This window comes from Salvelinus alpinus, chromosome 18 (genome assembly GCF_045679555.1).
Source record: "Salvelinus alpinus chromosome 18, SLU_Salpinus.1, whole genome shotgun sequence".
Classification (NCBI taxonomy): domain Eukaryota; kingdom Metazoa; phylum Chordata; class Actinopteri; order Salmoniformes; family Salmonidae; genus Salvelinus; species Salvelinus alpinus.
Window position 1 is genome coordinate 4,606,564 of NC_092103.1, and position 18,343 is coordinate 4,624,906.

General features: G+C 42.1%; 1 protein-coding gene across 2 annotated transcripts in view; it reads left to right on the top strand.

Annotated features, from left to right (window-relative positions):
• Nucleotides 1-18,322, top strand: part of LOC139543561 (taperin-like) — a 35,329-nt gene extending 17,007 nt beyond the window's left edge. The window contains exons 2-4 of one of the 2 annotated variants that reach the window (XM_071349754.1): nucleotides 11,919-12,114; nucleotides 12,676-12,800; nucleotides 14,460-18,322. In XM_071349754.1, the coding sequence (XP_071205855.1) occupies nucleotides 11,919-12,114; nucleotides 12,676-12,800; nucleotides 14,460-14,522 (384 nt within the window). In that variant the 3' untranslated portion in view covers nucleotides 14,523-18,322. The other variant, XM_071349755.1, reaches the window with a different exon arrangement.
• The last annotated feature ends 21 nt before the right edge of the window (nucleotides 18,323-18,343 follow it).

An 18,343-nucleotide genomic window follows, 5' to 3' on the forward strand; every position in this document is an offset into this window, starting at 1 on the left:
TTTCCCTAGAGATAAGAGCTCATCAAGTAGACCTATTTTATGACATTTCCACTGGATCAGGGCATGACATTTTTCCCTTTCACGCTGAGTGGTTATAGAAAAGGGAGAGAGCTGGAAAGCCTTTAAAGATACATTGATGAACTATTGTCATTCTCAATGGATGTAAAAACAGACTTTGTTTGCCTGCTGTTTGAGGTGAAGAAAACATTACTTTGAGAAGCTCCACAGGTCATTAGTGGTGGTGCATTAAGCCAATCAGAAATACTATCCGATCCCCAAATGTGCACATATTTATATGCCTACATTTGCAGGCAGGCCAGGTTGCCTATAGGCCTACTTCTACGCGTAATCAGGGGTGCGTCCTTACTCAACATTGACAAGTAGCGCTTCAAACAAATGACTAAATTGAATGAAATAAACCAAAACGTGTTTCTCACATGTGTAGCATAGGTTGTACGCAAACAACGTGTCCACTCCGACAATGTGAATGGTGAAAGACTGGAATAATAATATATTGAATGCATTAATAGAAATGACCATAACCAAACAAAAATTGTAGATTAGGAATTCAAAGTAAATGTAGGCTACTACTGGTGATATATGTAATGGGGAACTGATGGGGCTTCCGAGTGGCACAGGGGTCTAAGGCACTGCATCTCAGTGCAAGATGCGTCACTATAGTACCTGGTTCGAATCCAGGCTGTATCACATCCGGCCGTGATTGGGAGTCCCATAGGGTAGCGCACAATTGGCCCAGCATCGTCTGGGTTTGGCCGGAGTAGGCCATCATTGTAAATAATAATTTGTTCTTAACTGACTTGCCTGGTTAAATATATATTTTTTTTAACAATCAAGGCAAACAATTCACACAATGAAGTTGTGAAACAATGAATGTGGACCAATTGTTGGGAGAGAGCACATTCTGGAGAGAGATGTGCATTTTAGCCACAATTCCCTTCTTCTTGGACTGTGCCATTCACGCGGCCTCCGCAATGGATTAGTTCACTGAGATGGGTACAAATCAGGCAGGTGTCTCGTGTGCCATCATTTTACTTATTTATCTATCCATCTCACACACTGCCTACTGCTTGACAAATAAAAAAATCTTGGTTGACCAACAACCCATCGACCAAACACTTAACTAGTCAACTAATTGGGATCAGCCCTAGTTGAAATATCTCATATTCCTCTGTCCAATGTTAAGAGAAACTGTTTTTTATTGGTTGTGGGAAAGTCATGCCATGCGTAAGGGAAGTAAAAAATGTCTATACTTAAATAATGCCAATGCACCGTGTCTGTAACACAGGAAATCCAATTATTGTGTGCTCCAGGTGTGAAGGTCCATTGTGTTTAATTATTTACCACCTCGAGTCATTCCCTATCCCTCATCACACTTCCTCCTTCTCTCTTCTTATCTCACTTCGTTTTCTTCTGCACGCTTCCGTCTTTGCCTCTCTCCTTGCTCCCTCCTTGACTGTGTGTGTCGGTCTCTGTCTGTATTTCTGTCTAGTGTGTATCTATGTACAGTTGAAGTCGGAAGTTTACATACACTCATGTTGGAGTCATTCAAATGTGTTTTTCAACCACTCCACAAATTTCTTTTTAACAAACTATAGTTTTGGCAAGTCGGTTAGGACATCTACTTTGTGCATGACACAGATGTTTTCCAACAATTGTTTACAGACAGATTATTTCACTTATAATTCACTATCACAATTCCAGTGGGTCAGAAGTTTACATACACTAAGTTGACTGTGCCTTTAAACAGCTTGGAAAATTCCAGAAAATGTCATGGCTTTAGAAGCTTCTGATAAGCTAATTGACATAATTTGAGTCAATTGGAGGTGTACCTGTGGATGTATTTCAAGGCCTACTTTCAAACTTAGTGCCTCTTTGCTTGACATCATGGGTAAATCAAAAGAAATCAGCCAAGACCTCAGAAAAAAATGTGTGGACCTCCACAAGTCTGGTTCATCCTTGGGAGCAATTTCCAAATGTCTGGAGGTACCACGTTCATCTGTACAAACAATAGTACGCAAGTATAAACACCATGGGACCACGAAGCCGTCATAGCGCTCAGGAAGGAAACGCGTTCTGTCGCATAGAGATGGATGTGCTTTGGTGCAAATCAACCCCAGAACAACAGCAAAGGACCTTGTGAAGATGCTGGAGGAAACGGGTACAAAAGTATGTATATCCACAGTAAAACGAGTCCTATATCGACATAACCTGAAAGGACGCTCGGCAAGGAAGAAGCCACTGCTCCAAAACCGCAATAAAATAGCCAGACTACGGTTTGCAACTGCACATGGGGACAAAGATTGTACTTTTTGGAGAAATGTCTTCTGGTCTGATGAAATAGAACTGTTTGGCCATAATAACCATCGTTATGTTTGGAGGGAAAAAGGGGGAGGCTTGCAAGCCGGAGAACACCATCCCAACCGTGAAGCACAGGGGTGGCAGCATCATGTTGTGGGGGTGCTTTGCTGCAGGAGGGACTGGTGCACTTCACAAAATAGATGGCATCATGAGGTAGGAAAATTATGTGGATATATTGAAGCAACATCTCAAGACATCAGTCAGAAGTTAAAGCTTGGTCGCAAATGGGTCTTCCAAATGGATAATGACCCCAAGCATACTTCCAAAGTTGTGGCAAAATGGCTTAAGGACAACAAAGTCAAGGTATTGGAGTGGCCATCACAAAGCCCTGACCTCTATCCTATAGAACATTTGTGGGCAGAACTGAAAAAGCTTGTGCGAGCAAGGAGGCCTATAACCTGACTCACTTACACCAGCTCTGTCAGGAGGAATGGGCCAACATTTATTGTGGGAAGCTTGTGGAAGGCTACCCGAAACATTTGACCCAAGTTAAACAATTTAAAGGCTATGCTACCAAATACTAATTGAGTGTATGTCAACTTCTGACCCACTGGGAATGTGATGAAAGAAATAAAAGCTGAAATAAATCATTCTCTCTACTATTATTCTGACATTTCACATTCTTAAAATAAAGTGGTGATCCTAACTGACCTAAGACAGGGAATTTTTACTAGGATTATGTCAGGAATTGTGAAACTGAGTTTAAATGTATTTTGCTAAGGTGTATGTAAACTTCCGACTTCAACTGTACCTGCCTGGGTGTGCTTGATTCTGTACGCGCTGTGTGTATCTGTGTGTTCGCCTGTTTGTTTGTCGTACCCAAGAGGCTCAGTGCGGTTTAGATGAATAGTTTCAGCTACTATCTCCTCAGCAGCTTGGAACATTCATCATGACTGTGTCCCATTGTCACACGCTTGCCTGCCTGTGCTTCTCCAGTAAGTCTGTGTATTTAATGTGCATCTACTGCAGCAGCAGAGACCAGTGTTTCCCTCGGGACCAATACCGAGGTGTAAATATGCCATTGATACTGGGTCTTCAGCTTCATTCCGGCCTGTTTGCGGTTCGTCGGCGCCTGTGACAAGCGTGACAGTTCCAGTGAGTGTGATCCGGCTGTAGAGTTCTGTGAGTCCTGCCGGGCAGGGTGAGAAACAAAACTATTGGGGCAATGCCATCAACATGAAGATGGCACACACAGTCAAATATTGCACACACACACACACACACACACACACAGCTCTCATACAGCCTGTCATTTGTATAGCTCCGCCAGTCACTAATTAGAATTCATCCAGCAAAGCGTCAGTGTCATGTTTAATTCAGGCCTGACCCGTGTGTGTCAGAGCGATCGAAAGAATGAGGAAAAGAGAAGTGTTTGAGAACCAGATGGATAGAATGATGCGGAGGTGGTTTCGGCGATGTATAAAAACAGAACTGTGTTGAGGTCATGTGGGCAGATGGAACAGCACCTATTAATATCACTATTTCTCAGTGTGTTCTTGTAGATAATGTTGCCTGACTGTATATGTAACACTGTGTGTGTTCTGTGCTACTGTGTATTTATATACCAACAAATAATATTCACATTCCCCTCTAACCCCACCGTGACAGTTACAGCACCAACTGCATGTACTGTAGATGGTCTTTCTCACAGATCATATCTGTGTCTGTAGTGCCATGGTTTGCTGTGGGTTATTATGTTCTTGCACTATGTGTTTCTGTGGTAAGGTTATAATCGGACTCAGTTAATTCTCTCACGCTATGCCCTATTTCTCCCTCCTTCAATGAGCATATACAATACTGTCTGTCTACTAGCATGCCTCTTCCACTCTCTCGTTCTCCCTCTCAGCCCTGTACTGCCTGTTCGTGCTCCACCTCCTCTCTCCCATTTATCCATGGCATTTGTCACCCTGGCAACGCAAGCCGCGGCCATTCTGTATTGCCATTTAGGATTCCAGGATAAGGAAGAGGTCCATACACAGCACTTGCTTTCTCTCTTACTCCTGACACTGAGTGTACAAAACATTAGGAACACCTGCTCTTTCCATGACAGACTGACCAGGTGAACCCAGGTGAAAGCTATGATCTCTTATTGATGTTACCTGTTAAATCCACTATAATCTGGGTAGATTAAGGGGAGGAGACTGATTTAAAGAAGGATGTTTAAGCCTTGAGACAATTGAGACATGGATGGTTTATGTGTGCCATTCAGAGGGTGAATGGGCAAGACAATATTTAAGTGCCTTTTGAACGGGGTGTGGTAGTAGGTGACAGGCGCAGCAGCTTGAGTGTGTCAAGAACTGGGCCAGCATCCTTGTGGAACACTTTCGACACCAACGAATTGAGGCTATTCTGAGGCCAAAAGGGGGTGCAACTCAATATTAGGAAGGTGTTCCTAATGTTTTGTGCATTCGGTGTATATATTCACCTTAGCTTTGACATTGTAATTAAGTAATGGACCATATCACTTTTTCATTCATTTGACATATTCTCTCTTTGACTGTATCTAAGAGATAGCTCACACTGTAGCAAACAAACACTTTCATCCACAACTGAGAGATTCTGCCTACATGATTGATTGTGTGTAAGGAGGAGGGGGGGGGGGTACCTCAAGGCACTAAATCAGTAAGTGTGGTTACTTACACATGGTTGAAGATTTGCAAATGGTTGTTAGTGAGTTCAGAAACCAATGGTTCCTGCTACTATTTTGTGTTCTGTAGAGCTGTCTACTTTAAGGCTGGTTAAAAAATTGGAATTTAAATGTTGTGCGTTACATGCTGATCAAACCGCGTGTCATCGTGCGCATGTTGATTATCTCCACCAGACACGTTCATGACACGCAGGTTAAAATACCAAAACCAACTGTGAACAAACTACACTATATATACAAAAGTATGTGGACACCCCTTCAAATTAGTGGATTCGGGCCACACCCGTTGCGGACAGGTGTATAAAATCGAGCACACAGCCATGCAATCTGCATAGACAAACATTGGCAGTAGAATGGCCTTACTGAAGAGCTCAGTGACTTTCAACGTGACACTGTCATAGGATGCCACCTTTCCAACAAGTAAGTGCTACAAATTTCTGCCCAGCTAGAGCTGCCCTGGTCAACTGTAAGTGCTGTTATTGTGCAGTGGAAACATCTAGGAGGAACAACAGCTCAGCCACGAAGTGGCAGGCCACAAGCTCACAGATCGGGACTGCTGAAGCGTGTAGCACGTAAAAATCTTCTGTCCTCAGTTGCAACACTCACTACCTGGAAGCAACGTCAGCACAACTTTTCGTCGGGAGCTTCATGAAAAGATCACCATGCGGAATTCCAAGCATCAGCTGGAGTGGTGTAAAGCTCGCCACCATTGGACTTTGGAGCAGTGGAAACGCGTTCTCCTTGAGTGATGAATCACGCTCACCATCTGGCAGTCTGACGGACAAATCTGGGTTTGGCGGATGCCAGGAGAATCCATAGTGTCAACTGTAGAGTTTGGTGGAGGAATAATAATGGTTTGGGGCTGTTTTTCATGGTTCGGGCTAGGCCAATTAGTTCCAGTGAAGGGGAATCTTAACGCTACAACATGACATTCTAATGTAGATGATTCTGTGCTTCCAACTTTGGTAACAGTTTGGGGAAGGCCCTTTCCTGTTTCAGCATGACAATGCCCCCGTGGACGAAGCGAGGTCCATACAGAAATGGTTTGTCGAGATCAGTGTGGAAGAAATTGACTGGCCTTCAGAGCCCTGACCTCAACCCCATCGAACACTTTTGGGATGAATTGGAACGCCGACTGCCCAACATTAGTGCCCGACCTCACTAATGCTCTTGTGGCTGAATGGAAGCAAGTCCCAGCAGCAATGTTCCAACATTTATTGGAAATCCTTCCCAGAAGAGTGGAAGCTGTTATAGCAGCAAAGGGGGGACCAACGCCATATTAATGCCCATGATTTTGGAATGAGATGTTCGACCTGGTGTCCACATACTTTTGGTCATGTAGTGTATTTTAATTTGAGGACAGGTCCTAACACAAACATTCATGGACATTTAGCTAGCTTGCTGTTGCTAGGTTATTTGTTGTGGGAGATAAAGATTGGGTTGTTATTTTACCTGATGCATATGGGAATTTTTATTTATTTATTGCAGGATTTTTGTATAATTTTTATAAATTTTTCAGTCATACAAAATCATGTTCTCTCTACTCGGAAAAGGAATCTACTGGTGAAATCAGTTTTTTTATTTTAGAAATTATTTTGTTATTAATTTCTCGTTGTTTGTGGTCTTGTTCTTCTGTGGATTATATATGGCTGTTGGTAACCACCTTTTAAGGTGCATTACCGGCACCGACTGGAGTGTGGACATCGTTCATCTTTCAAACACCCACGTGGGTTAATATGCTCGTTTTATAAACAAATGAGTAGATGGGAGAGGCGGGACTTGCAGTGCGTCAAGTGCCTAAAATTAGAACCAAGTTCTATTTTAGCGCCTGGCTACGTAAACGCCCGCGAGCAATTTGAATGAAATTATTGAATAACGTGTCAATTTATTTTGCAATGGTTTAGTCAGCATGTTAGTGGAATAACTCCAATCCATGCTCATCTAACAGTGTTGCTTCCGTTCCTGTCTTTGCCCCAACCTGGGCTTGAACCAGGGACCCTCTAAACTCAAGCTCAAATCTCCTCTCTCTATATGATAATGTATGCGAGTGACTGTCTGTCTCCTCCACTGTAGTAGGATTCTAATATTAACTGGCTGGCAGGAGATGAGCTTTAATCAGGCATCTGGTCAGTCTGTCCCACACCTCAATGAGGGGCATTAACAGGGCAATCCCTCCTCCCCTCCTATCACAAAACACACCCATGTAAACCCACACACACCTACAAATGGGCAATTCCACAGTAATGCAATTACGCTTTGATTCAGATTTTTTACTTTAAAATGTATGCCAAACAAAAACAGATTTCAGAGTTTAACAAACCATACAACTCTATGCACAAAGACTACTTTGAACAATTTACACAGAAAACTTCACAAAAACACATTTGCTGGAAGAACTGTGGAGAAGTTTGGTAACCGAATTACAGTAAAATCTCCCTCAGTATTTTATGAGACCACGTTGTCCAAAAGCTCTTAAATATCTGCTCCGAATAAAGATTCAAAGATGTCTGCAGAAAGAATGGGGTGTCAGTTATGACATGACACCTTGACTTTGAAATGTTTTATTTTGTTAACGGAATTTCGTCATGGGTCCCTGATCTGTACTATACAGAAATGTATAATTATGGATATGAATGTCCTTCTCTTCATGGTAATGTATCCTGAACACAAAGGTAGAAATATACAATATCCTTCTTTTGCATATTTGGAAATTATTGTACACACTGGCTGTTATTGTAATGAGCTCTGCCCCCAAACACCATATTTGGTTGGTTCAGACCAGACCAAATCAGATACAATATGTACAGTAGGCACTACTCTAGTGTGTTCTACTGTACTCTACTTTTCTTTTTTTTTACTGTTTTGAAAAAACAATAGAATACTATGTTATAAATAGTATAGTATTCACTGTAGTGTTTTTGGGGACTTTACTGTAGTATTCACTGTAGTGAAAAACAGTTGTTAATACTGTAGTATTTACATTTAATGTTTCACCCAGGGGGGGGGGGCAGGGCAGGACCAAGTTTGGGAAACTGGTCTAAGAACCTTTTTCCATCTATTTGACCAGAAATCAAAGCCTTTGCTTATTCCTAATTTTGGCATGGAAAATTGTTTAAACAGGTATATGGGTCTTTCTATAAATAATGGGGCCAATGTGTAACATCGGGATCAACATTTCCAAATGGTTTGAAACAAAAATCGAAAAGATTATCATGCAGTTCCACATGTGTACTTAGAGGTATAAAAATGAATATATGCATATTGGCCCATAACTCCACCTATACAACAACATAGGACTATACATACTCTAAGCAGGGTTCATAAAGACATTGGCAAGTAGAATTCAAGGACTTTCAGGGACATTTTCAAGCACTTCGTTGTAATGTTCAAGGACCTCAATGTTATATAATTGTACATATAGGGCCTAATATAGAACCCTACTGCTCCAAATAACATGTAAAAAGTGTCAAAGTAGGCTATTACCACTTTAAGAATAATAGTTTTTTTTTAGGCCTTGCCAATGCAGTGATATAAAAAGTATTATTACATTCTAAAATGTGAGAATAATGTGGACATTGCCTGACTAAATAGATTGGATGCATGGAGATTTTTCTGTGGCCGATGCAGGGACACATAAAGCCATGACTAGATGTAGCATTCATCTCACCATTTGAAACTCACCATCGCTGTTTTTATAATGAGAAAGTGACCAAAAAACAGGTTTCTTTTTTGGGGGGGGGGTTTGTATAGAAGGCCAAGTTGAAGCCAATTATCCTCATCCTCCTAATAATCACACATGGTTTTACCGCAAAAAAGAAGCCCAACGCACTTCCATTAAAACGGCGGGAAACAAACGAAAGTGGCCACATCTCTCACAAAAAACAATCAAAAAGGAATTCATGGATAATTATAAGGGAGCAGGAGAACCTCTTGCAAAGCTGTCATCAAGGCAAAGGGTGGCTACTTTGCAGAATCTCAAAAATAAAATATATTTTGATTTAACACTTTTTTGGTTACTACATGAATCCATGTGTTATTTCATAGTTTTGATGTCTTTACTATTCTACACTATTCTGTAGAAAATAGTAAAAATAAAGAAAAACCCTGGAATCAGTAGGTGCGTCCAAACTTTTGACTGGTACTATATATATATATATATATATATATATATGATATTATCCTATGAACTTCACATGTTGGTGCTCATGGGTCCTTTTAAATGGAAATGCCCAAACCCTGCACTCTTGTACTTGCTGTAGCTCCTACCCAATTTCCACAGCAGAGCTCACCTCCAATCCGCTGCCAGAATGTTGGGATGAACTCTACCAGATTCTACCGTGTGTGTGTCTCTCAATGTGCACCATGTCACTGTACCCTCTACTAAACTAGGACAGCGTGCTGGGTGGCCTGGAAAATGTTGATTCCCTCTCGCTTTGTCTCGCTCCTTCTCTCGCATTGTTAATCTTTCTGTTGTGCACTTTCTCTTCCGCACAGACAGAATTGCAAACAAAGACAATTTTTTCCAACACACTATATTGATACACTCTCACTACTCTCGAGGGGAAAAAAATCATAAAAACCAAATAGCAAACGCTCAAATCCTCTTCAGCTGAGTCATTTCCGTGTCATTGTCCCGTTTTTGGAGTGAGAGAGCACTCAGACAATTTGGTTCTGTGGTCTCTGTCCTGCTGAAGTGTGCAGTGGTGAATGGGAAGAGCCTGGGGCCTGAATCGGCCCTCTGTTGGCCTGTCTCAGTGCCCAGAGAGAGGACAGCAATCACTTCTTGAATAATACAGGCCTTCATAGCCACGGGTGGGCAGAGCGAGAGGGGCAGCCCTGACATCTCAGCCCAGATCTACACAGAGAGGAAGCTAACCCCGTGGCTAGTCTGATTTTATTCATACACTCTTCTGGCATGGAGATAGACTCCTAAAGCAGGACATGGGCCACGTGGTGAAATGTTTTGGTGTGATTAAGTTGATCAGGGAACTTGGGAGAGAGCAAGGGTTTTAGACATGAAAAAAGCTGATTTGTAAAGCTGATGGTTTTTGGGGGGTTGGAGCTCCAGTGATATGGCTTTAGACTGGATTTAATACCTTAAAAATATTATTTGTGCTCCTCATTTGGTCTTTGTCACTGGAAGGCCACGGCTGCCACTTTGGTTCAGCCATGACCAGGCCAAACACACAACTAATCCACTGTCTTGATAGATCACATGATTAAAAAACAAGTTGGTTTTGTCCCTAATATGATATCTGCATCTTTCTTGGGTTTTAAAGTAATTTTAATTGTAAAGAATTAAAATTACTGATTTATAAAACTGTCTGTAATTATAATGCTTAGATTAATAGAGTTCAATGCATGCCCTTTCCCTTCTGAAAGCACATGCTTATTATGATGATGAACTGAAAAATGCACCACAAGTGAAAATGAAAGCAGTTTCTAAATCAGCGTTAAGGCAGCACGCCTCAATGGGTTTTTGTTTTATCCAAGCATACAGTATCAGCAGGGCTGAGAAGTTGAGAAATGACTGAGTTATTGAATGTATGAGATATAGCCTATTCTCATTTTGATGAGACTAAATTATAACATATTGATCTAGATTAAGAACTAAGCTCATTTGCTTGGAATTCTGTCTTTAGAGGAGAACATTTCTAATGTCTTGTGATTGCATTGACAGAATGCTTACTTAGCCTGTGTGCATTAAGGTTTCTCTGATAGCACAGGGACTTTGTCCCTGTCTTGCCCTATATCCATACGTCTAGCAGGCCAGACTGGAGTTGGAGCTGGGGAAGGAGTTAGGGTAGGGGTTGAGGCTGGGCCTTGTTATGGAGATTAGGGCCAATTTAGAGCCTACTGAGTGGGATGGAGCCAAGGGGGGAGAGAGGCACATCAGAGCCTCAGCACCAACATCAGCTGACTCTTGGGAGACGCAGCAGTACTCTGTGTGTGTGTGTGTACTTGTACGCTTAATTTTCACAGCTTATTAGCCATTAAAGGTCAATGTTGTTTTGAGCTTCATTAAGCCTTCAGACTATTGAGGTTGGCTGTTGTGAAGTTGATAGTCACGTTCTCCAACATGTTGCCACAAAGTCTCACCCCACGGTGGCATGTTTGTGCTGCGCTGGGGTGGTGCCAAACGGAGATGTCGTACAACGAGCTCTCCAGCCATCAATCACAATGCCAGCAGCCCCTGCAACGCTGCCACCTGCCCTGTGCTATGATACTAGAGACCGACACTGGGAAATTAAACTCGCAGGTCAAGCACATATTCTCATAATTACAAGTGCCTTCAAGGTAACCCCAATAACTCAAGATAATGTGCTTGTGTAGGCTACTAGGTTCAGTTTGGGTCACGTACACATACCATATAATGTTGGTGTTGAAATTCATCCAATCAAAGTAGGCCAGCCTGACAATGCGAAAAGCCAAATTACATTTAATGATACAGTAATAAGGAAACAAAATTCTTTGTTATTGTTCAATGTGGTCATATAACTATTCTGTCATCGGGGAGTAAAGTACAGTATGCACAATAAACCGGTAGTTTTTTAATTCTGCAGCGTTGAATCTTTTGTGGCAGTACTATCATACTAAACTGACTCTGTAGTGCTGAGGAAGAAAATTATTATTGTGGCAAGCAGAGCTAGGGGAAATCCCAATCATTGAGTTAGCCTAATGATGTTAAGCTTTGTACATGAATTAACATGAAGCTGACATTTTCTCTCTGGTACACTTACTTATTGAAAGTGCTGATAGGAGATCAATTCAATTCATAGCACTCAACACATAAGAGAACCATAGAAAACAGCAGGCCTACCATTTCACCACTGAGTCTTATGTTTGAGTGTTTTTAAATCACTGACTGACTTCTCCGTTCCCCCCCACTCAGCTGAAGATATCGTTCAACGAGTCGAGCCTGCAGAGCAGCTATGAGTACCCCTCAGAGAGCAGCGTGTGGGACAGCGAGGAGGAGGAGGATGAGGAGGCGGCGGCGGAAGGGAAGGGAGGAGGACAGGAGGAAGATCAGCCCAGCATGGTGGGCCGCATCCACATCCCTCGTCCAAGCTACACCAGCAATGGCACTGGTGAGAGAGAGAGAGGGAATGGGGGAGGGGAAAGGAAAGCAGGAAACGGATAGAATGAGAGGGAGGGGATGGAATTGGAGTGAGAAGAGGACAGAGTTAAAGGGAAAGTAATCAAACTGACTAAATGAAACATATTCTAATGGTAAAGAGGGTAAGATAAGGAAAAGGAAAGTAATGAATTCCATACAATGTATTAGTAATCTGGAAATGGCTGCATGGTGGTTTGGCACTGAACTGCTACTGTTTGATGTAGCATGGGAGACACCTACTGGTCAGAGTTAGCATTACATCCTAACGAAGAAACCGCTGGGGTTCAGCAGGCAAAAACTATCTTTCAGTGAGTTGTAACTAAACATATCTGTCGTTTTTATCTGCTCTCCCATAAATGTCTCCCCATTTAAACAGTAGACATGCAGTATAATTAGATTAGTTTTTCATTACACAGCTTATTGCCAATCTTTAATCAACATGTACATGAGCTCGTGCAAAAAAATAATGTATAATAAATAACCAATGTGCTACAGACTTGCATTGTGCTTTCCCCCATTCCTATGTCTTCAGATCTGTCCAGTTACATTCCCAAGCACACTGTGGATTTTAACAGCTGGCAGGAACATAAGCTTGATGACCCTGTTTACCAGGGGGACACCAATTTCCAGCGCACACAGATGTCAGGGGAAGTTATGGTGAGGCAACAGTACCCGTCAAGTTGACACACCTACTCATTCAAGGGTTTTTCTTTATTTTTACTATTTTCTACATTGTGACGACATCAAAACTATGGAATCATGTAGCAACCAAAAGAGTGTTAAACAAATCAAAATATATTTTATATTTGAGATTCTTCAAAGTAGCCACCCTTTGCCTTGATGACAGCTTTGCACACTCTTGGCATTCTCTCAAAAAGCTTCACCTGGAATGCTTTTCTAGCAGTCTTGAAGGAGTTCCCACAAATGCTGAGCACTTGTTGGCTGCTTTTCCTTTAATGCGGTCCAACTCATCCCAAACCATCTCAGTTGGGTTGAGGTCTGGTGATTGTGGAGGCCAGGTCATCTGATGCAGCACTCCATCACTCTCCTTCTTGGTCAAATAGCCCTTATACAGCCTGGAGGTGTGTTTTGGGTCATTGTCCTGTTGAAAAACAAATGATAGTCCCACTAAGCGCAAACCAGATGGGATGGCGTATCGCTGCAGAATGCTGTGGTAGCCATGCTGATTAAGTGTGCCTTGAATTCTAAATAAATCGTCACCAGCAAATCATCCCCACAACATCACACCTCCTCCATGCTTCACGGTGGGAACCACACATGTCGAGATCATCCGTTCACCTACTCTGCGTGTCACAAAGACACGGCGGTTGCAACCAAAAATCTCACATTTGGACTCATCATCCAAAGGACAGGTTTCCACCTGGCTAATGTCCATTGCTCGTGTTTCTTGGCCCTAGCAAGTCTCTTCTTATTATTGGTGTCCCTTAGTAGTGGTTTCTTTGTAGAAATTTGACCATGAAGGTCTGATTTCACGCAGTCTCCTCTGTTGATGTGTCTGTTACTTGAACTCTGTGAAGGATTTATTTGGGCTGCAATTTCTGAGGGTGGTAACTGTAATGAACTTATCCTCTGCAGCAGAAGTAACTCTGGGTCTTCCTTTCCTGTGGTGGTCCTCATGAGAGCCAGTTTCATCATAGTGTTTGTTTTTTGCGACTGCACTTGAAGAAACTTAAAAAGTTCTTGACATTTTATAAATTGACTGACCTTCATGTCTTAAAGTAATGATGGACTGTCATTTATCTTTGCTTATTTGAGCTGTTCTTGCCATAATATGGACTTGGTCTTTCATCAAATAGGGCTATCTTCTGTATACCACCCCTACCTTGTCACAACACAACTGTTTGGCTCAAACGCATTAAGAAGGAAAGAAATTCCACAAATGTACTTTTAACAAGGCACACCTGTTAATTGAAATGCATTCCAGGTGACTACCTCATGAAGCTGGTTGAGAGAATGCCAAGAGTGTGCAAAGCTGTCATAAAGGCAAAGGGTGGCTACTTAGAAGAATCTCAAATATAAAATATATTTTGATTTGTTTAACACACTTTTGGTTGCTACATGATTTTGATGTCTACAATGTAGAAAAATAAAGAAAAACCCTTGAATGAGTAGGTGTGTTCAAACTTGTGACTGGTACTGTATATGATGTGACACATTCATTCATCAACCTCAACTTTTGTGGGGTTACTTTAAAAGTATCAGAATGGCATAGCAGCACATAATTTACTAAAGTAACTCTATTTCTCTCTCTCCACCCTTACCCTGCTCTTCATTCCATATATATATATATATCAGCTCATCCCAGCAGACAGCTCCTCTCTGTCAGATTTCAGAAGTGAACCTGCTCTGTACTTCTGATATGCCTGGACCAAACAGGAATGGACACTGCCCTACAGCTTGGACTCAGAACCACAGTTACACAACCCAGGCTGGGACCAGACTCCTACCAGTGCCCAGTGAGACTTAACAGAATTGGACCTCAAGTCGCACTCCAACACAATCAAAGCACTCTTTTTCCACACCCTGTTTAGTTTGATACATAGACATCAACCAACCAACCACATAACCCAAGCAGCTGGACTGTCCTCACCTTACATGTACAGTTGATCTGTCTTTTCTCTCAACCACTACCAATTCCTCTCACTGACTGCCATTGAGCGGTGAAGTCTGAACCAGATCTCTGACAGACTGTATTTGATTGTCCAAAGAAATCTGTACTTGGAAGATAATCATGCATTATAATGCGGTTTTCCAGGCTTACGATCTCTAGAAGGCGGCTATCTGGCTCCATTCTGTCTGCCTTGATGTCTATCTCTGTGTCTCCATCATTGTTGTCATATTATATATACTGCGTATGTATAACAGGAATGACCACAATACAGTGCATTCAGAAAGTATTCAGACCCCTTGACTTTTTCACATTTTAATGTTATAGCCTTATTCTAAAATGGATTAAATAGTTTTTTCCCCTCATTAATCTACACACAATACCCTATAATGACAAAGCAAAACAGTTTTTATAAATTACATTTTAGTACTTTGTTGAAGCACCTTTGGCAGCGATTACAGCCTCGAGTCTTCTTGGGTATGACGATACAGGCTTGGCACCCCTGTATTTGGGGAGTTTCTCCCATTCTTCTCTGCAGATACTTTCAAGCTCTGTCAGGTTGGATGGGGAGTATCACTGCACAGCTATTTTCCGGTCTCCAGAGATGTTCGATTGGGTTCGGGCTCTGGCTGGGCCACTCAAGGACATTCAGAGACTTGTCCTGAAGCCACTCCTGCGTTGTCTTGGCTGTGTGCTTAGGGTCGTTGTCCTGTTCTAAGGTGAACCTTTGCCCCATTCTGAGGTCCTGAGCATTTTGGAGCAGGTTTTCATCAAGGATCTCTCTGTACTTTGCTCCGTTCATCTTTCCCTCGATCCTGACTAGTCTCCAAGTCCCTGCCGCTGAAAAACATCCCCACAGGATGATGCTGCCACCACCATGCTTCACCGTAGGGATGGTGCCAGGTTTCCTCCAGACATGACGATTGGCATTCAGGCCAAAGAGTTCAATCTTGATTTCATCAGACCAGAGAATCTTGTTTCCCATGGTCTGAGAGTCCTTTAGGTGCCTTTTGGCCAACTCCAGGCGGGCTGCATTGTGCCTTTTTACTGAGGAGTGGCTACCGTCCGGCCACTCTCCCATAAAGAACTGATGAGTGGAGTGCTGCAGAGATGGGAGAATCTTCCAGAAGGACAACCATCTCCATAGAGGAACTCTGGAGCTCTGTCAGAGTGACCATCAGTTTGGCCGTGCGGCCAGCTCTAGGAAGAATCTTGGTAGTTCCAAACTTCCTCAGTTTAAGAATGATGGAGGCCACTGTTCTTGGGGACCTCCAATGCTGCAGAAATGTTTTTCGTACCCTTCCCCAGATCTGTGTCCCAACACAATCCTGTCTCGGAGCACTATGGACAGTTCCTTCGACTTTATGGCTTGGTTTTTGCTCTGACATGCACTGTCAACTGTGGGACCTTATATAGACAGGTGTGTGCCTTTCCAAATCGTGTCCAATCAAATTGGATTTACCACAGGTGGACTCAAATCAAGTTATAGAAACATCTCAATTTCCAGTCTCATAGAAAAGGTCTGAATACTTATGTAAATAAGGTATTTCTGTTTCTATTTTTAATAAATGTGCAAACTATTTTAAACCTGTTTTCACTTTGTCATTATGGGGTATAGTGTGTAGAATGATGAGGAAATGTTTTGTTTATCCATTTTAGAATAAGGCTGCAACAAAATGTGGAAAAAGTCAAGGGGTCTGAATACTTTCCGAATGCAGTGTATGGTGTCTGTCTCCTTCTTGTAAAGGGGAGTTGTGTAGTGGTGGTGACCAAATTCCTTAAACAAGGAAGCCATCAGTGCCCATTCTTATCATGGTAAAGAAGAGACTCAGTGTTATTGTGTCCTGGAGTCCCAAAATGTAGGCTGAGGACGCCACACTTCATAGGGAATGGGCAGACAAAAACAAACATTAAACAAGACTTAAATACGGCAAGGGTTCCACAATACTAGTAATTTGTTTTTCTACCTGATTTCAATTGACTTGGTTCCCCTTAGTGTATGCTTCTTCTGTGTGCCTTTTAGTTTTTATGTTTCCAATGCTGTGTTGGAGATTTTGCCAGAAGAGTCCAGGAGCAAGGGAATGTCAACACTCCCTCTTATAATTAAGAAATGCTCTGTAGACTTGATCATCAAAGATCTGTGAAGTACTGCTTCAAATATTGCCTCGGCAGCTCATGCCCATTTGATATACCTTCTGCAAGAAGCTTAATGTCAAAGGGACAATAGAGTATAAATGCCTTGGTGTAGCCTGGAATTAGACCCATTGTCTAGAATACTATTAGAAACAATTTCCCCCTTTCAGTGTTCATGTTTGAACACTGCCAAGTGTGAAAGATACCAAGAATAGCAACTATTGAAACAATTCACCAGCATGTGCGTTTGAAAGGTTGCCTGTCAGATACTCGTTCTTGTGTAGTGTATGGGTCAAATAGCTGCTATAGATGGAACAAGGAAGGGTGTGTCCTCATGGCCATGTTTTTACTTCATTGACCAGTGAACAGCTTCTGACCTCTACAGCCAGACCTCCTACACTTTCAAATTCCATAGAGCAGGGTTTCCCAAACTTGGTCCTCAGGACCCCAAGAGGTGCACGTTTTTGTCTTAAAACTACACACTTGATCAATAGTTGATTTGAATCAGCTGTGTAGTGCTAGGGTAAAAACCAAAACATGCAGTCATTGGGGTCCAGAGGACTGAGTTTGGGAACCCCTGCCACAGAGTGAGCTGGTCTATTTTTAGTAATGAAGACATTGATATGAAACTTACACACAATTGTTTATCTGAGACCAGTGTAAGATGAAGTCTTCAAGATTTTTACTCAAGTGTTTATTACTGTGTTGGCCAGGACTCGCATTCTCAAACATACTCCTTCGGACAGTATTGATGTACAGTTTCTATACTCCACAATGTATTGCTTTTTGAACATCTTCAAAGGAAGGGGTTTAGATTAGACAGGACTGGCTATGGGAGGGTCAACATTTCTCTATACTGTAACTATGTATCATGATTAGATTTTGTTTTGCACCTCACAAGAAATACAGGCAAGAGGAAAGGGGTGCTTGTCAATCGATGTACGTCAATGAGAAACAAGGGGTGAAAATAAGGAATGCATGATCTCAGTTTCTGCCACAACCCTATTGGGGAAACCAGGGAATGATAACTGGTTAGTGTCCACTGATAATCCTTGGATTCAAAGCATATAGAGCACACCTGCCATTCATCTGTGCCAACTGCTGCATTTAGGACCAAATCCCTAAGGCCAAAAGCTTTTCCTGGGAATTGTGCCTTTAATTGAATCGGGGGACCAAGAGCCAGAGCTTTATGATGGCATGTTCCAGTGATCATACGGTGAGACGGATTCCCTTGAGAGAATATTGAAGCCTGGGACTATTGTATATTCCTGTTAAGAAACAGTGTACCTGGAAGCCTCATCTAATATTCTCCAGCATCAGATGTGCTTACTGTTAAATTTGTAGTTGTCAATGATTTGGGCAAAAAAAGATGTCAGAACTGTACAAATGAAAGCTCAATAAATAGATGAAGTCTTGACAGTGAATAGTTTATTTTGCA